This window comes from Primulina tabacum, chromosome 17 (genome assembly GCF_025594145.1).
Source record: "Primulina tabacum isolate GXHZ01 chromosome 17, ASM2559414v2, whole genome shotgun sequence".
In the NCBI taxonomy this organism is placed as follows: Eukaryota; Viridiplantae; Streptophyta; class Magnoliopsida; order Lamiales; family Gesneriaceae; genus Primulina; species Primulina tabacum.
Window position 1 is genome coordinate 28,008,429 of NC_134566.1, and position 27,036 is coordinate 28,035,464.

The 27,036-nt window shown below is 34.0% G+C and overlaps 2 protein-coding genes and 2 long non-coding RNA genes across 5 annotated transcripts; 2 read left to right on the forward strand and 2 right to left on the reverse strand.

Moving 5' to 3' along the window:
• Window positions 1-884: 884 nt before the first annotated feature.
• LOC142531076 (ubiquitin-conjugating enzyme E2 2) lies at window positions 885-4,430 on the reverse strand. Its single transcript, XM_075637096.1, has 6 exons — window positions 4,367-4,430; window positions 3,924-4,057; window positions 3,805-3,830; window positions 3,221-3,310; window positions 1,972-2,060; window positions 885-1,302 (listed from the first exon to the last, which is right to left on the reverse strand). Exons 2-6 carry the CDS (start codon window positions 4,046-4,048, stop codon window positions 1,174-1,176), a joined length of 459 nt encoding a protein of 152 aa, XP_075493211.1. The 5' UTR covers window positions 4,049-4,057; window positions 4,367-4,430; the 3' UTR covers window positions 885-1,173.
• Window positions 4,431-7,072: 2,642 nt separating this feature from the next.
• Window positions 7,073-13,430, reverse strand: LOC142531314 (V-type proton ATPase subunit d2-like). The gene is made up of 10 exons (XM_075637411.1): window positions 13,103-13,430; window positions 12,623-12,743; window positions 9,732-9,839; window positions 9,544-9,646; window positions 9,046-9,126; window positions 8,876-8,961; window positions 8,721-8,780; window positions 8,577-8,625; window positions 7,552-7,686; window positions 7,073-7,413 (listed from the first exon to the last, which is right to left on the reverse strand). The coding sequence occupies exons 1-10, from the start codon at window positions 13,281-13,283 to the stop codon at window positions 7,282-7,284; spliced, it is 1,056 nt and encodes a 351-aa protein (XP_075493526.1). The 5' UTR covers window positions 13,284-13,430; the 3' UTR covers window positions 7,073-7,281.
• A 4,001-nt stretch (window positions 13,431-17,431) lies between these two features.
• Window positions 17,432-24,034, forward strand: LOC142531593 (uncharacterized). Of its 2 annotated transcripts, none has more exons than XR_012816339.1 (3): window positions 17,432-18,002; window positions 20,284-20,457; window positions 23,457-24,034. It is a non-coding gene; the product is annotated as an uncharacterized LOC142531593 (long non-coding RNA). The 2 variants fall into 2 exon arrangements; XR_012816340.1 differs by having other exon boundaries at window positions 20,284-20,413.
• LOC142531592 (uncharacterized) lies at window positions 24,031-25,814 on the forward strand. The gene is made up of 4 exons (XR_012816338.1): window positions 24,031-24,097; window positions 24,369-24,411; window positions 24,659-24,910; window positions 25,168-25,814. It is a non-coding gene; the product is annotated as an uncharacterized LOC142531592 (long non-coding RNA).
• The last annotated feature ends 1,222 nt before the right edge of the window (window positions 25,815-27,036 follow it).

Consider the following 27,036-nt stretch of genomic DNA (forward strand, 5'->3'; position numbering starts at 1 on the left):
ATGTTGTTTTCTATTTTAATTTTGAGATGCATACTTCCAATCTTTGTCAATGAAATATGAGTCGGAACAACCAAAATCAAAGGTCCTTTCTGATCCAATGATTTTGAAGGGATTTGTTACGAATAAACATGCACATACATATTCGTGCTTCCAATACAAGAATTCGGCAAATCAATGTGGACATTTGAGTCGGGTAATTTGTATTCCTACCCAAACCCATTTCAAAAATTAATATATCCAAAACCTGCATTACCCAACTTGAAACATCCCATGTTTTGTTGAAAAAAGCATTAATTGTACATTGAGTGATCTACACCCAATGGAATAGAAAATCATCCAAGAATCCTATGGCCAAATTCTAGATCAAGAGAATTTTACAATGTAAGCAATTCCCAAGAGAAATATGTATATAACAAAGGATGAAACGTCAATCAAGTTAATTATGAGAATCTCTCCCACATGAAATTGACAGCCTAGCGGTAATGAGGATAATGTAGTTCAAGATATAGTTGATGATTGACAAACAAAAATTAGCTTATTATAACAAGAGGAAAGGTCCAACATGCTATTGGCAATGACCCTTCGATGATGACAGCTAAATCAACTTCTAATCGATAAAACTTTATTTTCAAACAGATTACAGTCGATTTCAAATGTATTTCGTCAACCCTTCACTAGTTTGATTGTTGGCAACTAAACAAATTTGTAATAATAAAAAAAAAGAGGTACATTTAGTCCAGCCAAACTAGTTAGGGAAAAAGGATTGTCACGAGATATAATGTCAACAATGGAATATGACGATAACATTGGAATTTCTAACTCGGGGAACCAATCAGGGACAATGGGTAATGCACAGAGTTTTATTTAGGATAAAATTAAAGGGGTAAAAAACAACAAAAGTTTGATACATTTTCATACAATCTGGTACAAGATATCAATATGTACAAATACTATGCGACGACCGAACTGCAGAAACATATATCAAGAAAAAGACTCTTCAGAGTCCCTGAAGATTAGCATGTAATAAAATAACAATGTTTTCACTTGCGTAGGAATGATAATAAAGCAAACGTTCACAGAAACAGAGATGATTCTACCAGGAGAAAGGACATTGGAATATGAAGCACCATTATCGGTAGCAATCTCCATTATGCGGACTTTAGGAGTGAACAATTAATCTGCCGTCCAGCTCTGCTCAACAATTTCCCGCACCTTCCTGTTATATTCGCGCTTGTTTTCACTGAACAACCGTGCTGCTTCAGAATTTGCAGGTGAGTTTGGATTTGGATCGCACAACAGCGACTGTAAATGAGAATAAAATAAGTAAATGATGACTGACTTGTCATGGCAGCTATCAGAAGGAAACATGATCCCAACATACTATGTTACAACCAGAAACAGAAAATATCAATCAAACAATAATCCTGATAATCATACGAAAATTTATTGGTCTTTGTGCAACAAAGACGACTTCTGAAGAGACTGGCATACTTCAAGTTTAGCATTTTTGGCAGCCTATAAACATTGTTAAATTTGAGAGGGCGGTGAAGGGCAAATAATATTTTTTGTTCAATTTGAAGTGGAAAATGAACAAACTATCCAGCAGTTTCTAACAATTCTCAACCATGCATTTGGATTCGATATTAAAAAAATTCAAATCACAAGCGAGAGATTTTTGGTCTCTAAAATCAGTATTTACAAGATTTCATTGCACAAAGTAAACAAACATTATACCTTCAGGTAGACGTGTTACATGCATCTGTAACACACACAAAATTTCATATAATTACTACTTAATTTTTCAGTGCCACATGCCGTACCTTAACTCCTGCTTGTACTCATCTCTAGCTGTTTTAGTTAAATCATATTAGTTTTATTCTTCTCTGTGAAGTGAGAACTTAAATTATCATAATTGATGTTCCATACTAGCAGAGAAAAGACCTGGTTCAACATTTCATAGCCATACTCTACCTGGATAGATGTAAGAATAGCAGCTACATCATATATCGGACTCCACTGATTTTGCAAGATATCCAGGCATATACTTCCATCAGCATAAACTGAACAACAACAGAAAGATAATAAGAACTGGATGATTGTATCGAAATGTTTTTCCATTCAGTTGGAATATCTTGTCAATTAATGTCATTCAGTAATTGCCACCTGGAGATACATCTAAAACACATCATGTCCAATGGTTTCTTTAGAAAAAAATGTAAAAAAGGTGGTCAAATCATTATAATAGCTAATGAGAAACAAAAATGTACTTCAAAAATTATGCACGTGCACATATCTTAATGAGATATGCATGATTCACTGTATTTATTTGTGATATTTATAGAATTACAGCCACAAAATACAGAATGGATAAAACTATGTGGGCCCCATCATATTGCATGGAACTCACACACAAATTTGAACTCAAATTTGAATATTGAACAACTTAAGATGAAAATGGTTGAGGTGCCTCTTAAAAAAATCTATACTTCCTAAATCCGGCTAGGCATAAAAGTTTCACGCTTGCTGGGACAAAGTTGATGGAAGCAGGACAATTTTTAGTACAACACTGATGGGGTAAAACAGCTATAAAATCCCTCCTCACAATTAATCAGACATCTTTATAGGAATGAAAACTTAGAATGCAATGAATACTTTGCTACCAAGATATGTGGTACTCCGCACAAAACATAACAGAACCATGTCACAAGTCATGTTTAGCACAGTAAAATATATTATTTATTCAATATAAGTAGAAAATAAAATAATTAAATAACTGCTGATAGATTCTTGAGATGCATGATTGGACTGTACATAAAAGAAATGACATCATAGTATATAAATGTCACTTTAATACAACCTAAGAATAAGTGCATACTGACCAATATGCTAACATAAAAGCATCAAGAACAACCATTTAATACACTGTACACATGCAGACTGCAGCAGTAACTTTTTGCAGTGTTTATAAAGAGCAGGTGATATTTCATCTTGTGCTATAACTGTTATTCATAAAGGTGAGATTCTTTCATAATCTTACATGTCTTAGTCCCAATCCAGTTGAGATCAGCTAAATGGTATGATTTTATATATATATGTTTTATTTTACTGCACTGCTTCCGTAGTTGGTGTTGGCTTTGTGAAACTTTTAAAAGAAAGTAGTCAAGCAAAGAGCATAATGCCAAGATTATGAAATCAATAAATTGACCATCAAGTAACTTACTGTTTGGATGGAACATCCTAGATACAAATCGCACTGTTGGGGGCTTATTTGGGTAGTCCTCTGTAAATTGAAGCGTCAGCTTAAACGTGCCTAGCAGCAAACAAAATATAATATTAGAAAGAACGAATGATCGAGAGAACCATATTCAATGTCAATAGGTTCATACATCAAGTATTTGTATTTTATATTTCTCATGCAATAACACATTTGATATGAATAACTTGTGAAAAAAATAAATTATGATACAACAATTATTTAGAGTAAACATAAATTCATAAATTTAGTACATCAGTAACACGTAATTTCAAATTTAGGGTGATGTAAAACCATTTGGAAAGAGCATAGCAATCCATGAAACTAGGTAGTTTTGGTAAAGCGAAGATAACATCGATTCAAAGCCCAAAACCAAAAGCTATATGACCAGAAACCTAGACCTATTTCCCATTCAGCTCATTCAGCAATAAATAAGAAATTTTACCACATCTAAGTTGTAACTATAAACTGCTACAAGAAACGTTCATAATAGTTCATCTATCATTAGCCAAACCAAACAGAAACTTGATTCTGAGGAAGAACATTCTCACCTCCATCCCAAGGAGTGTCATCAGGCCTGTGATCCCAAATAGACAACTCAAATTACTTAGCAAATCTCTAAATAAATAACCAGCAAACAGGAACAGACAGTCCAATAAAAAAAAAATACCCGAATATAACAGCATTCCAGAGCATAATATTGTTATCATAAGGCGCGCCACTGATGCCAGCAGGAGGGTCCTGCTGGAGTCGCTTGAAATCCCTCATCAGACGCTTCCTTGCTGGCGTCGACATCCTCACCGCCTACAATCACCACCACGTAAATCCAATACACCTAAATTACACTAATAACGAGCTCCAATCAACAAAATCGAGCACAAGATAACATATTAGGTCTAAATCATTAAAATTGAATCGTAAATCTTCAGTTTCCCAGCACCAAAGTTACATCACCTAATCACAAAATCAATCATCGACACAGCCAAAACCCTAGATCCGCATCCATAATCATAATAAATCACGCCACATACAAACAAGTCGAAATCAACAAACTAGAGTTGGTGAAAACGCACAGTATAGCTTCAAATTTAGATCCGAAAGAGAAAGTAATACCTGAAAATGAGGGCGGCTAGAGATTTTTCCAGCGTATTCCTCTTTCTATTATTAATTACTGAACACACACACACACACACACACACACACACACACACACATATATATATATTATAATATAATTGCAACTTACGGACGCGCTGGTGGGAGGCCGACACCAAAAAATAGACGTATATAGAAAAATGTAGCATTATGGTGAAATTTACGCCTATGACTTCGCGTTAGATTATTATTTTTATGTTAACAAAGAACACGAACTCTCCAATATTTTCCGGAGTGAAATCGATTGAATATAAATGGCTGAGAATTCATATTGAAATTAAGATTTTTTGGGGGTTATTTATAAAATTATTTATAATTAGTTAACATAATTCATTTGAGCAGGGCTATTTTTGCTTGTACTCTTTGTCCTTCTTCTCTAACAAATATGAAATGTTTTGCTTCCATGTATGTTATATACATTGGCGGTTTTGTAAATGTAATATATATATATAAAATTGGTTTTCATGGATAATAATTTTTAAGATTGTACTAGTTTTTCAAGGAGTAAGTTTCTTTTACAACAGTCTCACATATTTATATCCAATGAGTTTACTATGTACATAAATGAAAAATAATATTTTTGACATAAAAAATAATATTCTTGCTCCAATTAAAACAATATATTTTTTTTACATAAAATTAAATTTGATAAAAAAAATCATTTTTGTTTTATGATTTGTGATTACGTTTGAAATTTGGGTTAGTAATAATCATTTGATGGCTATATCGAAAGACCAAAAATCTCCAGCATCCCTTCACTATGTTTTTTTTACCCCAGAGCTTATAAATGTGACATATGCGTTATGTGTATATAATATAATATATAAATATTATTTATTGCTTATCTATACTATATTTTGATTTTTCAAATATTTGTTTTAAATATAATTCTCTATATTAAAATTGATTTACCAATTATGTAGGAATTGGTTGAAAAAATGTGGAGTATTTAGGAACTGGTTTAGAGAGATGTTCAAGTTGATGTAATATATAAATGTTTAATCAACAATCAAAAGTTTGATTCTCCATATCAATATCTTTTCGGACGAGTTTATCATACAAGGTTTTTCCAGTATGATTACCTGACTAACATGATTTGTAAATTATTACCGAAGGATAGCAGTTACGTGTTGTCATGTCATCTAATGACCTCAAGCTTTATAATATAATAATAATAATAATATAGAAATAGAGATAACATATATGAAACATAGATTAATATAATTTTCGAATAAGATTTGTACCATTTCTAGAAAGACATAGAATATATATAAACATTACTATTTAATCATGCAAAAACCTTTTAAAAAAATTTTCTTTTTATTTTTATTTATAGACAAAATCTAGAGAAATGCATCAATTTAATATTATCAACTCCTTTTAAATTTAACTTATCTTACAATACTCATTTCCTATTGCTCATTATCTCATGTCTTTCCTCCTCCAACTATCTCCATATATTTATGTAATTTTCAATAAAAGTTGAATTTGAATATTAATTTTTTCACATGAATATTTTGTAGGTATTGCTATTACATTTATATATTATGTTATATAAATGCAGCAGAGGTGCATGACGATTAGTCTATACTAGTGTACCGACGCACACGTTGCGTGTTTGTATAATATTTTTTATAATTCATTTGATTTATATTTAAATGATGATCAAAATATAATTATAAATTTTAACATTTTATTAGTATATATAATTATTAGAACAGATCATGACATCAAAGTTAATTATTTAAGTGTCTCAAACTTAATAAAATAGTATAGATTATACATGTACGTATTGTGTGTTCATAACATATCTTTTTTATAGATAATATTTTTGAAGTTAAATGGGATAATTTGTATTGTCTAAAGATTTTATCTTGGCTTGTTGCTATGTAATGGATATAATACCGGGAATTGGGATGTTGGGCGACTTGATGATTATGTCAGGACACCAGTTGTCTCTATCACCCATCATATTTTATAATTGTATTAAGAATTCTAATCATATTTCTCTCCACACATTTTACCCAATATTTTTCAAATATATGGAACGAGGTTTGAGTGGTATTCACAAAACATAATTAGACATATAATCTATTCTTTCGCTTTTTATAACTATTAAAAACACGATTTAAAGATGTCATTCTTTCTTTCTTTCTTTCTTTCCTTTCTTCCTTTCTTATCTCACAATATGCGAAACTTTGGAGTGCATACAAACACGGGCAGCCCTTGCTCAGGGCAGCAGGGCTCCACTTTGAGTAAGGCCTCGATTTTTTTTCAAAACAAATTTATTATTTATTATGAAGGAAAAAAAAATGCACACACCAAACACAATTCAGAACTCACGCTAAATTCCGTCGTCCAAATCCATCACCCGATCTCCACTCATCACCTCGTTTTAACACCATTCGACATCGACCATCACTCTTCATCGTCCCTCTGTGATGTTGACGTTCTTTGGGTGAACTAAAATTTGACTCATAAGTTTTTTCAAGAAATCCAGATGTTTTGCTTCTCCCACGACCAAATTTTTCTCAAGTCCTCCCTACTAGTATAATTTCTCATCTTCCATGTTACGTTGCATTTATTTTTTGTAAAAATTTTACATAAACCATGTCCATGCTCGATATATCAATCTATAACTGCAGAAATATTTGATGCACAAAATTATTAGCAATCCATAATCAATAGCAATAGAACATTATTTCCTCCTACCCCGCATATTTGATCAATTATACAGACTTATTAATGAAGTCGAACAATAGAACAGATCGCAACTCTGGTCACATAACAAGCGCACACAAAAACAAAAAAGAAAATGTACACAGAGAAAACAAAGGCAGCACAAGTTTGATAAACTGGTGATCGAGACATTACTAAAATATAAACACGACGCTGTCGTGCACTCTGGACTTCTGGTTTTGTGCAACACATTCAGATATCCACATCAAGTTCCTGATCTCTTGCTCTTTCAGTCTCACGTATGCGAAAAATACACCATAATGGAACTGCAACATTACATATGTAGTCAAATTTTGGATCAAGATGTGGAGAAAAATGCAGTAAATGCCACTATCATTACGTTCAAAGGCAGAGACCAATAAATGGAAATCACAACTCAGGTAACCAGATTGTTAGAAACAAACCTGCTGCTCGAATGATAAGCAGAGTCGTTTTACTTCCTCTTCGTAAAAGGCCTTGTCAAGCATCTGGCTCTCTCCATAGGATAACTTTGCGAATATGGATTGATAAGGATGATACTTTTCCATGGCGGAGCGAACCTAGAAAGTTGAACAAAATAACCCTTAGCTACATAAAAGGATTGTTGTGATATCATGTCATAGAAAAAGTAAAGGAGGAACCAAAGTCTGAATACACAGATTGCACTCAGAACAGCAGAAACTAAATCCACATCAACTGAAACAATCGCGTGTCCCAGTAAAAGTGTAGTTTCCAATCATCTCCCTATTCACTTGATTATAATTATGTCAATAAACCAGATTACTAGAAAAAGATAACTATGCAAAAGCCTTCCATAAGAATATTAGTGGGTCACCAACTAATGACAAAAGAAGCAACCTTTAGTTACCCCTAAATCCCCATTCCCAGCCGAGGAAAGAAAATATAATTAGTAAAATAACTACCAGTGCTATGGTCCCAAGTTATGGGTCTCGAAATGGGGGGATTTATGGACTTATCATTGAGATTTATGATGTTTTAAAATTGAGACTCTGATAGACAACCTCTCGATCTCTTGGTACTGAGGCTGGGAGAGAACCTCGGATCTCTAAATAATTATTTTTTTAGGAAACTTTCGGCTTATTATTATTATTATTCCATACACTTTAATATATATATATATACACAAGAGATTAGACTTGAATTTCCCTTGTCTAATCTTGATTTTGGATTACTAGTGGGTGGATCTTTGATAGATCACACACCCGGATGCGACAACCACTCCTTAAAAAGGAAAAGGAAAAAAAATTTATAGCAACTCCTCATTTGTGCCTACTTGCACATTCAACTGTTGATTTGCATATGTCAGAATATATCACCTCCGAGACCATGCAAGTGGATTTGTCTTGCATGATAATCGACAAGAGCAACAAAATTTAGGGAAACTATACTTGTGAACTATAAGAAAATATACGCTGAAACTGTTAACCACCTGATCAATGTCTTCACATACAGCAAGTTCCTCATGACCATAAGGGTATCTATCCAACAACGATGTAATTATCAGTGGCAGGAAAATGAGCTCAAATAAAACATTTCCAATATGAGATGTAGTAAGAAAAGTGAAAGCCCATACAGCAAGCCAAAATTAGAATACAACTTCCTACGATCATCTCGGGTAAGCTCAGTGCCAATGCTGAAAATGGAAAAAGTAAGACGGGTATCGTAAGGAACCGGTCCTATCAAACATTGTATACCAGAGAATTTCAAAATAACAGACTGCATGAGCACCTGTTTATTGTGATATTGACTGCTCTTCTATCAGCCTCAAATGCCAGGAGGTCAGACATAATTTCTGAAGTGGCACCGCCAAGTTTCTATTTGCAGTTTCTTAAATCAGGATAGAACACTAAGAATAATTCAATTTATAGAAGTAAAAGGAAATGAAACTCACACATTACCTGACAAAATCTGTTGAAATCCTCAAGGTATGCCTTGTAAAGTGTATTCCTCATAATTTCAATATTCATGTCATCCAAATCCTGTAAGATTATCAAAAATTCAAAATAAGGGAAAACATACACAAATATTGAAATCTACCATATTATAGCACCGATTTTCACTTGGTGTATACAATAAACAAACAATTGGACAAATACTTAGACAAAGGTAATCCTACCTACTCAGAGTACACTTTTAAACTCCTATTTCCTGTAATAACAATTCTTGGAAACTTTAGTCTAACATGCTCAAACTATAGGGTTATCGAGGCATTTAGCTAATTAGCTAGCATATCTTCAAGTTGATAGCACGAGGAAAGTATAGGTACGCGAAAAGAAATTGAGTAGCATAACTTAGATGATTCTAATGCCAATGGATAAGGGAAAATAAATAGCTAAACAGACAGGACAATCCTCAAACATATTAAATCAACAGAGAGAACGATACAAAATCAGTACCTCTGAAGTGATGCATTCGGAGAAGTAAGGTGCCAGGGGAGTGTCAACGAGCACCAATCTGTAAAGCTCCCTCATATTCTGAGCAACCGCCAGGGTAGCGATGCTGAGGAAATTGAATGGAAAATTCTTAACGAGACATCAGTTTATTGCTTTATTTACAATCTCAAGTGTCCAAATAAAATACTTACCTGTCAAACATTCCCAAAGGATGGCATTTCTCCAACAATTCATGAACATCCCTCTCGTGCAAAGTTCCAGTGACAATTAGGACAACATTGTCAATCATGTGACCGTATCTATAGTATAAACAAGGTCCCAGGTCAATAATCAGAATTAAATGAGAATAAGAAAAAGTAACTAGTTTCAAAGTTCTCTACAAGAAATGCAAACATGAACTCCATCAGTAAAAAAGGAAAAAAGATATCGAGATTAACAAGCAGACTATCTCCTGTGCGCAGCCCAAGCTACAGAGTAGTAAGGACAATACTGCTGCAAAATTTTTAGTTTAAAGATTCAAAAGGACCATAACTATAAGAACAGAAAGAGACACATGTCACATTAAAAAATGCCCATATATGTAGAAAGTGGTTAGGATTTTATTTTTTTGAAGAATAATTGGGAATTTGTATTTAGTTGTTACCTGTTTTGCATGGTAGATAGTCTCATAATTAGCTGAATTGATTACAAAAACTGTAATTCTTTTTTATTTCTCTATAATTGTTGTACTCCCACCAAAAAAAACAATGCAGAACGTTTATTTTTCTTCTTAAAATTTACAAGGTACTAGAGCCTCATGCTCTTAAGCCTTTTTTCATGACAATAACAGCGATGACTGGTTCCACATGAAATTAGGACTTGATGGAATAGAAAAACTAGGGTATCTCACTGGCAAATTGACCAAACCTGCAATCAACTGAACCACAATCAACTGAACCATCACTAAGAAAATGACGATCTGAAAATTCCATAATCACCGGGAGGCTCATCAATTCTTTCGATGCCACCTCATCTCTTTTTATCCACAGTCAAGGATGTTAGGAGGCAGTTCAAGAGTGCTATTCTAATTTGGAGAATTCATCCCAAATCCTTCAAATGAAGATTACTACATTGTAGAACAAGATGGTGACTCTGACTCTACTGTAGGAACTGGATCGATTTGATGATGATGTCTGCGAAAAATCCAATTATTGTGCCCTCCATAAGGGGGAAGAAAATGATCGGGTTCAGAAGCTTCGTGAAGAATTCAAATGTGATCTTGATGATGTTAGGGGATATAATTTGGGCCAAAAACCAATGCCATCCATAAGTTCTGTTTTCTCTTAAATGTAACGTGAGGAGCCTCGGTCAAATTATGCTGCATACCCACAAAGGAATACAACTCAAACACCGAATTCTTGCATTGCCTTAAATCCATGTATCCACCGGAAAACACTCTTCTTCAGCCTACACAATCAGTAGGCTCTACTTCATTTCAGATTCTTGATTTCACACATCTAAGATCCGATTCTAATAAGTCTATCGATTCAACCCTAATATTCCTATTGGAGTCCAAAACGATGTTCAATCATGTATCAACCACCTGTTGCAACTATATGTCATATAAAAACCTCTAACCCAACTTTAGTGTTTTTACCTCGAAACTAGATCACCGCTCCTGAGAAAAGAAAACATGAGAGGCGGTGGATATGCCTAGTGGTACGAACAATGTCATTTTAAAATATCTGTTTAAGACTAAATACAAGTCAGATGGATCCCTACAAAAATATAGAGCTAAGTTGGTGACATTGGTCACCAAAGAATGCACTCAAACCTATGGCATTGACTGCCTAGAGACATTTGCGTTTGTACCAAAATTAATGATTGTAAGAGTTATTTTTTCACTTGCAGCAAAGTTTGAAGGGCCTACACAACAAAAAGAGATTTTGAGGAAAAAGTTTACGTAGATGATATGATTCCACAGCGAACATACCTGAAATTTACTGATTAAAATGGTATCTCTCAACAGAATTTGATATCAAGAAGTAGTGTTGAAGGCTTGAAGCTGAATATTGATCAATGACTCATAGAATATGTGAAATGTTGTGGTTAAAAAGGCTATTGGAGGAGCTGAGGATAACAAGTCACATGCGAGTGAATATGTTTTACAACAACAAGGTTGCCATTAGCATTGTTCAAAGCCCAATACAACATGATCATACAAAATATGTTGGGATTGATAGACATTTCATAAAAGAAATTACTGATGGATTTATTTGTATACCACTTATCCAACCACAAAACTGCTGACATCCTCACCACAAGATTATATAGGCAAACTTTGTGCACCTCGTCAACAAGTTGGGCATGAATGATATCTATGCAACAACTTGAACTGGGTCATCAGATACATAGAAGATAGTTGGGATCTTATTTTATTTTTTGAAGATTAGTGTTTGAGATTTTGTATTCAGGCGATAACATTTTTGTGCAGTAGATAATTTCATAGTTAGTTAAATATGTAATTGTTTATCCTCTAATATTATTGTACTCACACCTAAGAAAATAATATAGAACAATTGTATTTTCTTCTCAAAACATAATCAAGAACTTCAACCAAGAACTCGGAACCAATATTTCACACTTGTCATAAGTATTAATTGTAGTCAGCACAACATGAAGATAACATGCTCACCAATGGTAAACATGGGTATTTAAATTTAGTTTGGGAAATTATAATTGTTTCTAACAGGATAATATGGTAGCAATCTCAATTATTTTATACCATTCAAATTTAAGTAACTCTTTGTCTAAGTGGGCCTATAAATAATGCTAGTATGCTACTTGCAACATAAAAATAGATGCTCTCCCCAAGCATACTAGAGAGTTTCCTTCTAACAAGTATGAAAAGAATCTATGAGTATCAAGAAAAACTAGATTGACTTATATTTCAACCATAACAATATTTGTTTTGCAATAAATAATATGACCTTGTTCTCTATTAAATACATATGGAAAATATATGCATTATGGACATGCACAAGTTCTATAGATAATTGAATGTAAAAAACCAATGGACAGTGCATGATTCAAATCTACATACGTGATGTATTCCAAGAAAGTTGACAGAGGCTCTGTGGCTTGGCACATCATGTGCTTATACTCATCAACCAGTTTCAGAGTGCATTTTTCCACGATTGTTGTCGTATGTAGCGGAGAGGGCTCTGCAATTCAATAATAAACAGCAAAATTTACCATGCCTGCAACTAAAAGAACCATTGAATGATGACCCTAGTATTACTTCATCGAGAAACCAACACATATCCACTTCGAAAAGCATCTAATTATAGTCAGAATTTGACCCAAAAAAGTCAGAATTAGACTTGCCTAGCATTTGAAATTCAGTATTTCGGTCTAATTTCCCGAAAATTTTAAAATGAAGATGATCAACGAGATTATCCCTAATACGAACGCATACATCGTTGATCCATTGACAGCACACAAATTTCCAACAGCTCAGAAGAACAAATGTAATCCTCAAGTTCCAAACCAGTAATTGATATGCTTAGCTACACAAACTGACCGTTTTGGAGGTAGGGTCCGTACTCTGTGGCCGAGAGGTGCATCTTAATGTCGTCCAGAGTTTCGCACTGGCACAAATTGTTGTAATCTGCCGCCGTGAGCAGCCCTGCGCGGTAGCCTCGCACGATCGCTTCCAGGTAACCGCCATGGATGTTGAAGGTCAGCGCTTCGAATCCGTACATTTTGCCACAGATCTGAAGCGAGTTGCAGGATCGGAGAGGTTGAGTTGTATGGTGTGGACACTGCGAATCGGAAGAGTGAAGAGAACCAGAATTTGATAATATCAGTAATCTGATTCCGGTCCGATTATTCGAATATCTCGAACCGAAACCAAATGGAAATACTCAACTGAATATTTTTCTTTAAAAACAACTAAAGCAAATATGATGGTTCGGATCGAATTTTCTGTGAGACGACCTCACGAGTTATTTTTATGAGACGGTTATTCTATTTGAATCACTCATAAAAAAATACTGTTTTTATGTCAAAAATATTACTTTTTATACTGAAAATATTAACTTTTATTGTATATATAAACATAATTGATCTTGTCTCACAAATAAAAATACATGAATCCGTCTTAATTGATACATACTCTTTATAATTGAGACCTACTCTTATAGTTTGGATTTATTGCATCGGAACGACAATGACATAAATATATATAGTTTAGTATATAAGGTTTCTTCTATATTATTTAACAAATTTTACATACTTTTTTTTAAAAAAAATGTAGATAATTTAGGAATTTTATCAACTTTTCCTGGTATGATTCATGAGAAATAAGAATTATATGAATAATCTTCTAACAAGATTGTTAATTAATTAGTTTTGATGATAACAAATAATAATTCATTGTATTAGCACAAGCTACCATTATTCGTGTATTCAAGTACTTGATCGTTCAGAGTAACACACTACTGATATTCAAAAGATGGATAAACGGTCGCAAGTTATTTAGTTTCTCTACCAGTAAAGCTACTCAATCAGTTACACTAGACTAAGTTGTCACTCGATTGGATCGCTCAAAGATATACTAAAGTAATACTCGACCGGACAGAATCAATGATATTTATATGTCAATAAATCAATCGATGGCTCATAATTGAAATATTGCACATATCTTACCAATTATCATATGACATAAGGTATTTCATCAGTCCGTCGTCTAACAGCTTTTGTACGAATAAAGAGCATTTAAGTCTGCACATAAGGCTCGAAGAGGACTTCTAAAAGTACAAAATCAGGAAAGACAATAAAGAAAATTTAACGAAAACTGGAGCACGTAAAAGTGACATGTCCATATTGTTGAATTACAACGGAAAGAGTCGTTGAATGAAAACTAAAAGAACTCAAGTACTATAAATAGAGAATTCCAAATAACAACTCTATAATAGGAATATATTCAAAGCCACAAATTCAAAAAAAGAAGGCTTACATATTTAAAAATTTATAAGAACAATTTCTCATCGCTTCAATACAATTCCAAATTTGATGCATAGTCAATGATGTCACGTAATTTATGCTTATAATCTAGGAACTGTTAAACAATTCAAAGAAGAGAAGCCATAAAACAAAATGACAAAATTTGATTAGCACAAAAATTTGTGTGAGACGGTCTCACGGGTCGTATTTTGTGAGACAGGTCTCTTATTTGGATCATCCATAAAAATATTATTTTTTATACTAATATTATTATTTTTTATTGTGAATATCGGTAGGGTTGACATGTCTCACAGATAAAGATTCGTGAGATCATCTCACAACACACTTACTATTTGGTCAGAAAGATGCACATTGCACAAAGTCAAATCTGCATATTCCATATTGACTCCCTCGTGCCAGGAAAAAAAGTATCAACAACTCAGTTTTATTAAATGAATAACACAAGAATTTGGGTAAATCAGTATTCCTCATTTATATGCAATTTCCTAATCAAACAAAACGAAAGAAGAAAACACAAATCAAATCATCTTGTTACATCGGAATAAATTAGCAATCTTTACCAATTAATTATTAATTATTTTGACGAAACTTTAAAGAAATTTACGATTTTATCGTAATTTAATTTTAATCACAACCAGACAAATTGATAATTTCAAAAACTCATCCATTTTGTTCGGTTTTTTATGACTTTAATTACAGAAATGTCAAAACTATCTTTTTTGATTACTAGTATTTAACCCGTGCGATGCACGGGATGATATTATTAAAAATCAGTGAAAAATTAATAGATATTTAAACTGAAAAATAATATAATTATAAAAAATAAAAATAAAACTATTTTTTCGCTAATTTTAAAAAATTTTCTTAAATACAACGCATATCGATTAATTTTTTTGGCTAATAATCACTATCATATATCAAAATTTTAGATTATATTAGCCTAATGCAATGACATGATGTTTATCGTGTTTAGTGTATTGATGTCAGCCACCAACCTTTGTAACGCCCCAGATTCGACGACTGTCATCACTGTATCAAGACGAGTCATTCCAGCGTGCTTATGTCCTCACTCACACGCATCCTAGGAAACTTCGCGGGAGGTCACTCATCCCAAAATTGCCCCAAGTCAAGCACGCTTAACTTTGGAGTTCTTATGTGATGAGCTACTGAAAAGAAGATGCACCTTCGTGATATGACTAGTACATATCAAATCTTTTAAGCCTTCTTCAACTGTACAGTCCATTACATTGAACAGTCTCGGAATCCTTCTCCTTCCGGTGTAGAACGAACAGCCTCACTGTATCAAGACGAGTCTTTCCTGCGTGCTTATGTCCTCACTCACACGCACCCTAGGAAACTTCCCATGAGGTCACCCATCCCAAAATTGCCCCAAGTCAAGCACGCTTAACTTTGGAGTTCTTATGTGATGAGCTACTGAAAAGAAGATGCACCTTCGTGATATGACTAGTACATATCAAATCTTTTAAGCCTTCTTCAACTGTACAGTCCATTACATTGAACAGTCTCGGAATCCTTCTCCTTCCGGTGTAAGAACGGTTCATCCATGTTCCCTCCACCTAGAAGCCTGCCAGGAGCCGCTCATTGTCCGTGCCACCTCATGGCACCGGTGATCACCCCCCGCCCTCTTCAGCCCCGGGCCTCACAACCTTAGTACTTATTCAACCCATATATGGTGCTGAAAAGAAGAGTCATTTCAGAATTCAATCTTAAAATAATAAATTTAGTAAGATAAATAGAATAAAATTAGTTTATAATATAATATGCAATATTGCAAAACATCCAAAGAGACAAAAATTATACATTGGATGCTTTTGACAGAATTATATCATACATTAACTATTTCAAATTATGAAAATCTCGAATTGCATGCATTTGGTGTCAAATATTTTTTATTATTGATGATAATATACATGTTTATTGAAAGTAATTTAATGTCTATTTGAAACTCTTTTAAATATATTTCTTTTAATTTTCTTCTGCTTCCTTATTTGAATTTTTAAGAAGACTATTCAAGATATACAATATACATATGGTTTTGGAAGAAAACTACAATACATTAATTCTTTCAAATTAAGGTAATTTCGAAATAATATGTATTTGAGATAAAAAAATTTATGATTATTAAATGGTAAATTAATGTTCATTGGAAACCCTGTTGTATTGATAACTTTTAACACTCAACTAATTTTATTTTTAAAAAATTTAAATAAAATAATTTAATATTGTATTTCATTTTTATTAATTAATTTGGGCAGTAAATTACTTAAAATAACAAAATTTACTTTTGAATGATTTACCTCATGAGTGATAATGTACATTGCAATAATTTGTGTTTTAAATTTATTTATACAATTTTTAATTAAACTGATTGATATAATCAATGCAAAAATTTTAATATAGTTTACGTTTTCAATAGATTTTAATTTTAATTTGAGTAAAAAAAACATATAAAACATAAATTACATTTGAATTAATATAAAAATTAATAAAATTAAAATGTAATTAAATGAATTGATATAATCAATGCAAACAATAATTGAAATGATCATTTATTGCAGTACACATATGTCAATATTATAATAAATATTTCCTTTTTTAGAAATGACATTTTGGCAGTAAATTACTATTTTTGGCAAAAACTCTGCTTATTTATAGATTTTGTGGATATTTATTTTAAAAAACGCCACTTTTGTAATTTTTTTTAAAAAAAATTTACTGTTTTTTTTTATTTGTTTGTTTTTCGTTAAAAAAACGATTCTGTAAGCTTTCAAAGGTCATACCATGAATTGCATTTTCACATATCAATAATCAATATTCGACTATTAAATACTGAAATGTTTAATAATTATAAAAATCATTTCGCTAAATCTTATAAATTAGTTATAAATTAGTCGTCGGAGTTGTAATTCGTGTGCGCATTTTGCAGAAACAATCCCCCTTTTCAAGGATCTCTTGCTTGGTGTCCATCCATCAGCTAGATGGCGGGCCCTTCTTCTTCGTGTCGGAATGGCACGACCATCACGGACCTTGGCCTGGACACTCTAGCGCACTGCGCGAGTTTTATGGGGCTTCGAGATGTCTCCAACATGGCCATGTCCTGTAGATACCTTAATACAGCCGCATACTCCGATTTCGTCTGGCGATCCCTTTTCAGGTCGTTGTTTTTTGCTTTTGAACTTTTGGACTTTTGTCGTTTGTTTCCTGAACTTATGGGTTTATCTTAGTTTCACAATTAGCTTTCGTGGGTATCGGTTCTTTGGATTGCTATAAATTGTGGACTGATATGTGTTAGTTTCCTGTTCATTATTATTATTTGTGATTGATATAGATGTTAGTGAAGAATAAGCACTAAAATCCAAGTGCATTGGTCGCACAAAGCTCGAGCACGGGCACCCTCTGACCTCTCTAAGCTGAACTGAGGATAATTGTCTAGGGTGGCGTCAGGGGCAGAGCCAGGATTTGAATTCTACCCGGGCTAAATTTTTTTAACAAAAAACAAAATACTCTATAACAATTAAAATTATAACTATGATACCTGTTCATCGTAGTCTCAAAAAGTTTCTCATTAACAAGATTTTCAAAATTTTGGCTATTGAACTCGTAAGATTCAGAAACCGACAAAACATTGATAATATAATATTATATCTCCATCATCCTGCAAGAAAATTTGATAAAGATCAAATAAAACGAATATCTCTAAAACCATTCATTTAATAATTTTTAAACTAAAATACACAAAGATAATCTGTATAGACATAATCTTACTATTGAAGGTGTGATCTACGATCCTTCGAAGTATAATATTCATCAATTATAGAATCTGAGTCTATATTTGAAGAAAAATCTCTCTCAATGTAGATAATCATAGAATCTGTCAGAAAACAATCTCTCATTTTACCACGAAGAACTGTTTTAACATGCTTCATAGCCGAAAATGCACGCTCCGTAGTTGCCGTGGAAACAGGCAAAGTTAAAACTAGACGGATCAACTTGTCAATCAAATTATAATGTTGCAACTTTTTTGTTTCAAATAACCCTCGGCACAATTCTGAGATAGTGGACATTTTCTGAAAATCTTCATGACAAACTACATCGAGCTCAAAATGTTGTAGCTGACACCTCAAATGATGCATTTCTTGTTCAGTGAAGTCCTCGGGATAATACTTCTCAGCGAGAATACAAATCTTGTCAATGTTGAACCATTTAAAATTATCTTTTGGATCCAAAGCAGAGCTGAGAATTAGACGTTCAACTGTCTCATCAATGAATCTAGAGTTTAACTCTTCCAACTGAAAATCTATTGCAACATTAAATATATCATAATGAAAGTGATGTTCAACTGTGATGTAATCCTTTTTCTGGCATGAACGACTAGAATGCTTATAATGAGTACTCATCTCCGGTATGTCGACATCCAATCTTGTGCAAAATGATTTTACACACGAAAGAAAAATATCAAAACCATCATTTCTCAATCTCATGAAAAGTTCTTTAGTCGTAGAGACCAAATCCATTGCACTTATGATATCGAGAGATTTTTGTTGCAAGGCGCGGCAAAGCAAATTTGTGATTCCCATAATTTTATGCATCAAATGCAAAATAAAAATGAAATCAAAAGACTTCATCACTATTAATGAACCACCAGCTTCCCCGCGCATTGAAGTAGAGGTGACATCAATGATAATGTTTTCGAGCACATTAATAGTTGCATCATACATATCTATCAAGCTGCAAATAGAATCAAAATGGGAGCTCCAACGAGTAGTACCTGCTCGCTGCAAAGTACCAATCTGATTAGCTCATCGCCCAGTCTCGTGTTCACCGACAACAATAGAACGTGCAATTTCATTAACTTGATAAGATTGTAACTCGGCATTGCGCTTGGAAGAAGAAGTAACAAGATTGACAATAGTCGTCAGATTTGAAAAGAAAAGCCATATAGAGTCTAGAGATATCTTTTTCAGCTGCTGCAACTAATGCTAGTTGGAGTCGATGGGCAAAACAATGTACATAATATGCATAGGGGCAATCTTTAAGAAATAAAGCTTGCAATTCATTAAAAGCACCACTCATGTTGCTAGCATCATCATACCCTTGACCTCGCATATTATGAATTTCTAGATTATATCTAGTGAGGACATCACATATTTCTTTCTTGAGTGTTGCAGCTGTGGTGTCATGAACATGCACAATTTGAAAAAAAGGCTCCCGCAAAAAACCATGAGCATCAACAAATCTCAAAATTATAGCCATCTATTCTTTGTTAGATGCATCTTTTGTTTCATCCACCTAAATACAAAACTTAGAATCTCCAATTTCATTACGAATTTTTTTTTCTGACTATATTACCAATAATATGCAAGATTTCTTTTTGAACTTCTGGTGAGGTATATCTTGCATTTCCCGGAGTCTTGTCTAAGATAATATCACCAATACTAGCATTCTATTTCCCCAATAGTTTTAACATCTCAAAGAAATTACCACGATTTTGGGAATATGAAGATTCATCATGACCTCTCAATCCACATGCTTGCAAACTAAGCCAATGGACGCACTCAATTGTTGCTGCAAGCCTTTATCGATTTTTTTGAATCTGTTCAGAAGATTCTCGATTCATAACTTTATCTATATGCCTAGTTAACCATGGAAACTTTTTAAACCATGTATATTCAACCATGGAAACTTTTTAAACCATGGAAATTTTCATAAATACAGTGTCGAGCTCGAGCTTAGCACTCTCCACTCAATTGAGCTTCAGCTCGAATACCAAAATCAGGTGCATGAGTGCAGGAAAAATATCGAAAAAGCTAATGAAAGTAATGGCTGTTGGGACAAAGTTTAGTTTGTGCGTTCTTGAACACACAGTGTTTGTTTTGGAAATTATGAAAGGTCTTTTCCAGTTTCAATATTAACATTTCTGATTGACTAGGTGCAGGGGCAGAGGGAGACTTGTGGCCACCTGGGCTGTAGCCCGGGTACAGCCCGGGTGCCCAATTTTTTTTTATTAGTATGCATAATTGGTCAAGCCCAGTTAGTATGTATTAATTTTTGGTCAGCCCAATGATCCAAATTACAACTAATAAATGTTTCTCAAAATGGGCTTAAAAAATTTGGCCCAGCCCAATGAAAGACACGCAGACTTACTCACTTACAGAAGTTTTTCAGAAAAATTTGTCAAACCCTTCTCCCAAGTGTCGCTCGTCTCCTCTCCCAGCATCAGCTGTGAGCAGTATTTTGTTTTCCGTGCTATCTTTTTGAATTAAGTGAAGCACAACAATCTACATTTACAATTGAAGGGTTTAGAAGTTGGAAACGCATTAATGATGGAGCAAAGTGTGCTTTTTTGGCTCACATCGGAAGTTCTAACTCGACACACAATAAATCTTCAAAATCTGTTGTCGATTTGATGAATGTCACTAGGTTATGAATCGAGAATCTTCTAAACAGATTCAAAAAAATCGGTTAAGGCTTGCAGCAACAATTGAGTGCGTCCATTGGCTTAGTTTGCAAGCATGTGGATTGAGAAGTCATGACTGAATCTTCATATTCTCAAAATCGTGGTAATTTCATTGAGATGTTAAAAATATTGGGGAAATGGAATGCTAGTATTGGTGATGTTATCTTAGACAAGACTCCGGGAAATGCAAGATATACCTCACCAGAAGTTCAAAAAGAAATCTTGCATATTATTGGTAATATAGTCAGAAAAAAATTCGTAATGAAATTGGAGATTCTAAGTTTTGTATTTTGGTGGATGAAACAAAAGATGTATCTAACAAAGAACAGATGGCTATAATTTTGAGATTTGTTGATGCTCATGGTTTTTTGCGGGAGCGTTTTTTTCAAATTGTGCATGCTCATGACACCACAGCTGCAACACTCAAGAAAGAAATATGTGATGTCCTCACTAGATAAAATCTAGAAATTCATAATATGCGAGGTCAAGGGTATGATGGTGCTAGTAACATGAGTGGTGCTTTTAATGGATTGCAAGCTTTATTTCTTAAAGATTGCCTATATGCATATTATGTACATTGTTTTGCCCATCGACTCCAACTAGCATTAGTTGCAGCAGCTGAAAAAGAGATCTCTAGACTCTATATGGCTTTTCTTTTCAAATCTGACGACTATTGTCAATCTTGTTACATCTTCTTCCAAACGCAATGCCGAGTTACAATCTTATCAAGTTAATGAAATTGCACGTTCTATTGTTGTCGGTGAACACGAGACTGGGCGATGAGCTAATCAGATTGGTACTTTGCAGCGAGCAGGTACTACTCGTTGGAGCTCCCATTTTGATTCTATTTGCAGCTTGATAGATATGTATGATGCAGCTATTAATGTGCTCGAAAACATTATCATTGATGTCACCTCTACTTCAATGCGCGGGGAAGCTGGTGGTTCATTAATAGTGATGAAGTCTTTTGATTTCATTTTTATTTTGCATTTGATGCATAAAATAATGGGGATCACAAATTTGCTTCGCCGCGCCTTGCAACAAAAATCTCTCAATATCATAAGTGCAATGGATTTGGTCTCTACGACTAAAGAACTTTTCCTGAGATTGAGAAATGATGGTTTTGATATTTTTCTTTCGTGTGTAAAATCATTTTGCACAAGATTGGATGTCGACATACCGGAGATGAGTACTCATTATAAGCATTCTAGTCGTTCATGTCAGAAAAAGGATACCATCACAGTTGAACATCACTTTCATTATGATATATTTAATGTTGCAATAGATTTTCAGTTGGAAGAGTTAAACTCTAGATTAATTGATGAGACAGTTGAACGTCTAATTCTCAGCTCTGCTTTGGATCCAAAAGATAATTTTAAATGGTTCAACATTGACAAGATTTGTATTCTCGCTGAGAAGTATTATCCCGAGGACTTCACTGAACAAGAAATGCATCATTTGAGGTGTCAGCTACAACATTTTGAGCTCGATGTAGTTTGTCATGAAGATTTTCAGAAAATGTCCACTATCTCAGAATTGTGCCGAGGGTTATTTGAAACAAAAAAGTTGCAACATTATAATTTGATTGACAAGTTGATCCGTCTAGTTTTAACTTTGCCTGTTTCCACGGCAACTACGGAGCGTGCATTTTCGGCTATGAAGCATGTTAAAACAGTTCTTCGTGGTAAAATGGGAGATTGTTTTCTGACAGATTCTATGATTATCTACATTGAGAGAGAGTTTTCTTCAAATATAGACTCAGATTCTATAATTGATGAATATTATACTTCGAAGAATCGTAGATCGCAGCTTCAATAGTAAGATTATGTCTATACAGATTATCTTTGTATATTTTAGTTTAAAAATATTTAATTTAATCATCTAACATATTAAATGAATGGTTTTAGAGATATTCATTTTATTTGATCTTCATTAAATTTTTTGCAGGATGATGGAGATATAATATTACATTGTCAATGTTTTGTCGGTTTCTGAATCTTACGAGTTCAATAACCAAAATATTGAAGATCTTGTTAATGAGAAACTTTTTGATACTACGATGAGCAGGTATCATAGTTATGATTTTAATTGTTATGGATTATTTTGTTTTTTGTTAAAAAAATTTAGTCCGGGTAGAATTCAAATCCTGGCTCCGCCCCTGACTAGGTGAGTTTTACTATTAATATGAATGGATAATAAGTGACAAATTAGTTAGCATTATCCAAGAAAGCCCATTTCGCTTGTCTACTTGTATCAGTATGTGAATTAGTTTGACTTGAAGCAATATTGATCACTTTGTATGTCCTGTTCTCAGTCGATTTTAGGGTTTGGAAATTTTGTTTTATGTTTTTAGCTGGTCATATTTTACTTGGAGTGTGTTGTTTCTTCCACTATTCTCATTCTATAAGGCTGCTCATACTGGTATTAGCAGAAAGGAGTGGCCATATATCATTTCCCCGCACACTCTTCTGTTATCAAGTGTCAGAGAAGCATACATTTCCAGGCATAATTCGCTGCGGCAGTTAAAATTTCATGATCCATTAGCTACTGATGTCCCTGTGAATGGAAAGCGTCCTCAATACATATTGTTCGACAAAGATGACATTATCTTTTCACAGGTACTGCTTACATAATGTTTTCAACCTTTATTTCTTCAATGATAGTAAATAGTGAATAGTAAAGAGCCCGTGAAGTGATGTTGTGTGCCTAAGAGAAACTTTGAAAAGATATCCCATCTCCGATTTAAGTGAAGTTAATGTGTCCTGGTTTGTCTTAACATGCAACAATAGAACATAAGAACATGAACTGGAGGATGTAAATCTCCTTGTAGAGGTCTTAGGATAGTTATGGGAAGGAAATCTCGGAGGTGGATCAACTACGCTAGAAGATAACAGAGAAAATGAAATGAAAATGTTATACTTTAATTCTGGATCCTTTTATTTGTCCACCAAAATGTGACCGGAACTACTCTTTACCTCAGTATTTCTCATTCCTCTTCTTTTTGCGCAAGCATACATTGATGGCTACTCTATATGGACATGAGAAGGACGTGTCACTGATGTCAGTTGCTGGGTATGATTACTATCGATTTGTGAATGTATGAATTAAACATTGATTTAAGTTTTCCAAATAGCGTTTGAAAAAATTAGCAAGTTTACTTTATGTTGCAAGTTGGCATTCAAATTGGGGTAAATAGACTAACTTTGATTGTTCTAAGACCTAGTCTCCAGGTAGTTTTTTTTCAGTTGTGTTGGAGAACACTGTTTCCCACATGCATTACCTCTTCATGTTTATTGTCAACCAATCCCTGGTATTTGACTGTGATTGCATTGTCTTCTTCCAGGTACAAAACATCTCTGCTTGTCAGCTTGTCAAAGAATGGCAAGGTGAAAATTTTGGTTCTTTTTGTGTGGGAATCATGTACTTAAAATATGGTTGGAGTATATGTTTGGTTAAATATCATTTTAGTGCTTTATTTCCTTCATTTGTGCTTATTTTGCTTTTCTTTAATTCTTTCTTTATTATTATATTTAATCTCTATTGAATTTGGGTGTGATGATAGTAATAATCAATGTCATTTCCCTTTCACGATAGAATGCATTTTTGTGGCCTGATTGTATCGGTTTTTGATAGGTTAGAGTTTGGGACACTACGACAGCATCATCTTCTCGTGCTACGTGTTGTGTGGGGATGACTTCAGTGCCTGATGCACCCGGTGGGCTTGAAATGCCATGAGTCATTACTCTACATCGCCTCTAGTTCATCTGTCATTGCAATTGATTTAAGAACAATGCGTAGAGTTTTAACAATAGTCCAGCAAGCAGATATACATTCATTCGAAGCCATACCCTCAAAGTCCATACTTTGCACTGGTGGAACTGGAAGGTACCGAGTCTTCATTGTGAAAAATCTTGTTTGGTCTTTAAATTCAAGCTTGTCTTGTTTCACATCTACGGATTCTAGTTTCTTTTGTGCTTAACTGGAAGGGAATATATTGTATCTTCTTTTGTCTTTATGTGGTACGTGTGCATTGATTTCGTCTTTTAATTTTCGGTAGCTTCAGGTTCAGTAGCTATGATTTCCAGTTCTGTTGACTAATATTAGACATGTGTAACTATGAATTATGTACAAATTTTTGACAGAGGAATTCTTTGGGATACGAGGCGAATTTCTGATGCACCTAAATTTGAACCAGTTGTTGAATTGGACGGGCATGTTGGCCCTGTGAAACACTTACACATGGATGCGTATAAAGTGGTAACAGGTGGACCTGATGATCCTAATGTAAATATTTGGGACATCGGTATAGGCACACAGACAAATTCCCTCAGTTGTTCATTGTTGGACGACCTATCACGGAGCTTTGGATGTTTGGCCATGGCTGTTGATGGTTGTCGAATTGTTACCGCTAGCGGTAATGATGAACTGAGCATTTTACGGTACTGGGACTTCAGTTCTGCGACTCGTCGTGTCTCGTCAAATCTATGGGAAGAAAGTTCAGTGGGTTCGAAATTCTGGAATCCTCGGTCTTTCAGTGATTCAGAAGATTTAGATCGGTGATGTTGGCATTACTTCTATTTGAGTAAAGGGACAAGATACTCTCCCCTTTGAGTGAGAGGCATGAGTTTGTTCAAACTCGTGTAAAAGCAAAATATCCCCCACCCCAATGTTGTAATGAAAAAAATGGTGATGGTTGGCTCCACGGATTTGTGCGTTTTATAAGTCGGATTGCTTCTCTTTGTACGTATATATTTCGTGACAAATTTGATTGGCTAGTCTGTAATTTATTTTTTTTTCCTGCAGTTTTTTAGGGAAAAAAACTGCACGTGGTTAGGCTGTCTTACTGAAAAAATATCATTTTGAATACTTTGGATGTATAAATCGCTAGACAGATGGAAGTTGTAATGATTTAACTCAATGACAAGACAGAAAATTTGTCATTTCTTTAAAAATTCAAGTAAAAGTCAAAATATCATAATTTATGATTTCTGTCAATATTAAACTAGATTCAGGAGAATTTTTTCATTGTTTATACCAAACGATGTTAAATTCACTTATCTAATTGTTTTAGCATGTACCGAATAAAAATTCATTTGGTTACAAGGATTAAACTAAATTCAGAATTCAACCGCGGAGTTAGAATTATTAATCTATTCGAGCTAAGATTTAAAACTCCGAGTTTTTAATTTTTTAAATTGAGCCACTATTTTCTTACAAAAAAATTGGGACACCCATACTAAAGCTCGGGTGGCCATGTCTGATTTTTTTTTATCCTCTAGAAAATTCTGGCTTTAAAAATTTATTTCGATCAGATCGAAATACAGCGGAAGCGATTACATACTTTTATAAATTATAATTGAACATATGAATATAAATTAATGATTAATTTTGTCAGGACCAATGGAATCCGGATATCTCCATATTGGTATGATATTATCCACTTTTGGTTTTAACCCTCATGATTTTGCTTTTAGAACCACCCAAAAGGCCTCATACCAATGGAGATATCATTCCATCTTTATTAACCCATGATCTTTCTCTAAATCTTCCAATGTGGGACTTTGGTTGCATCCCAACAATCCTCTCCCTCAAACGAAGTTCCACTATTATTCTCATGGTCCGAGCCTCCCCTCAAGCCTTATTCGTCCTCCAATCGAGGTTACTCCATTTCACTGCGTTGGAGCACACGCCTTACATGAATACTGGGAGCATATCCCACCTCGAGAGTTTAATCAAGGATTTTTACCAGGAGCCATCACCTCCTTCGTTTATGTATCGAGGATTCTACCCACACGGCTCGATCTAGACCATGGCTCTGATATCACTTGTTAGGACCAATGGAATCCGGATATCTCCATATTGGTATGATATTGTCCACTTTGGGTTTTAACCCTCATGGTTTTGCTTTTGGAACCACCCAAAAGACCTCATACCAATGGAGATATCATTCCATCTTTATTAACCCATGATCTTTCTCTAGATCTTCCAATGTGGGACTTTGGTTGCATCCC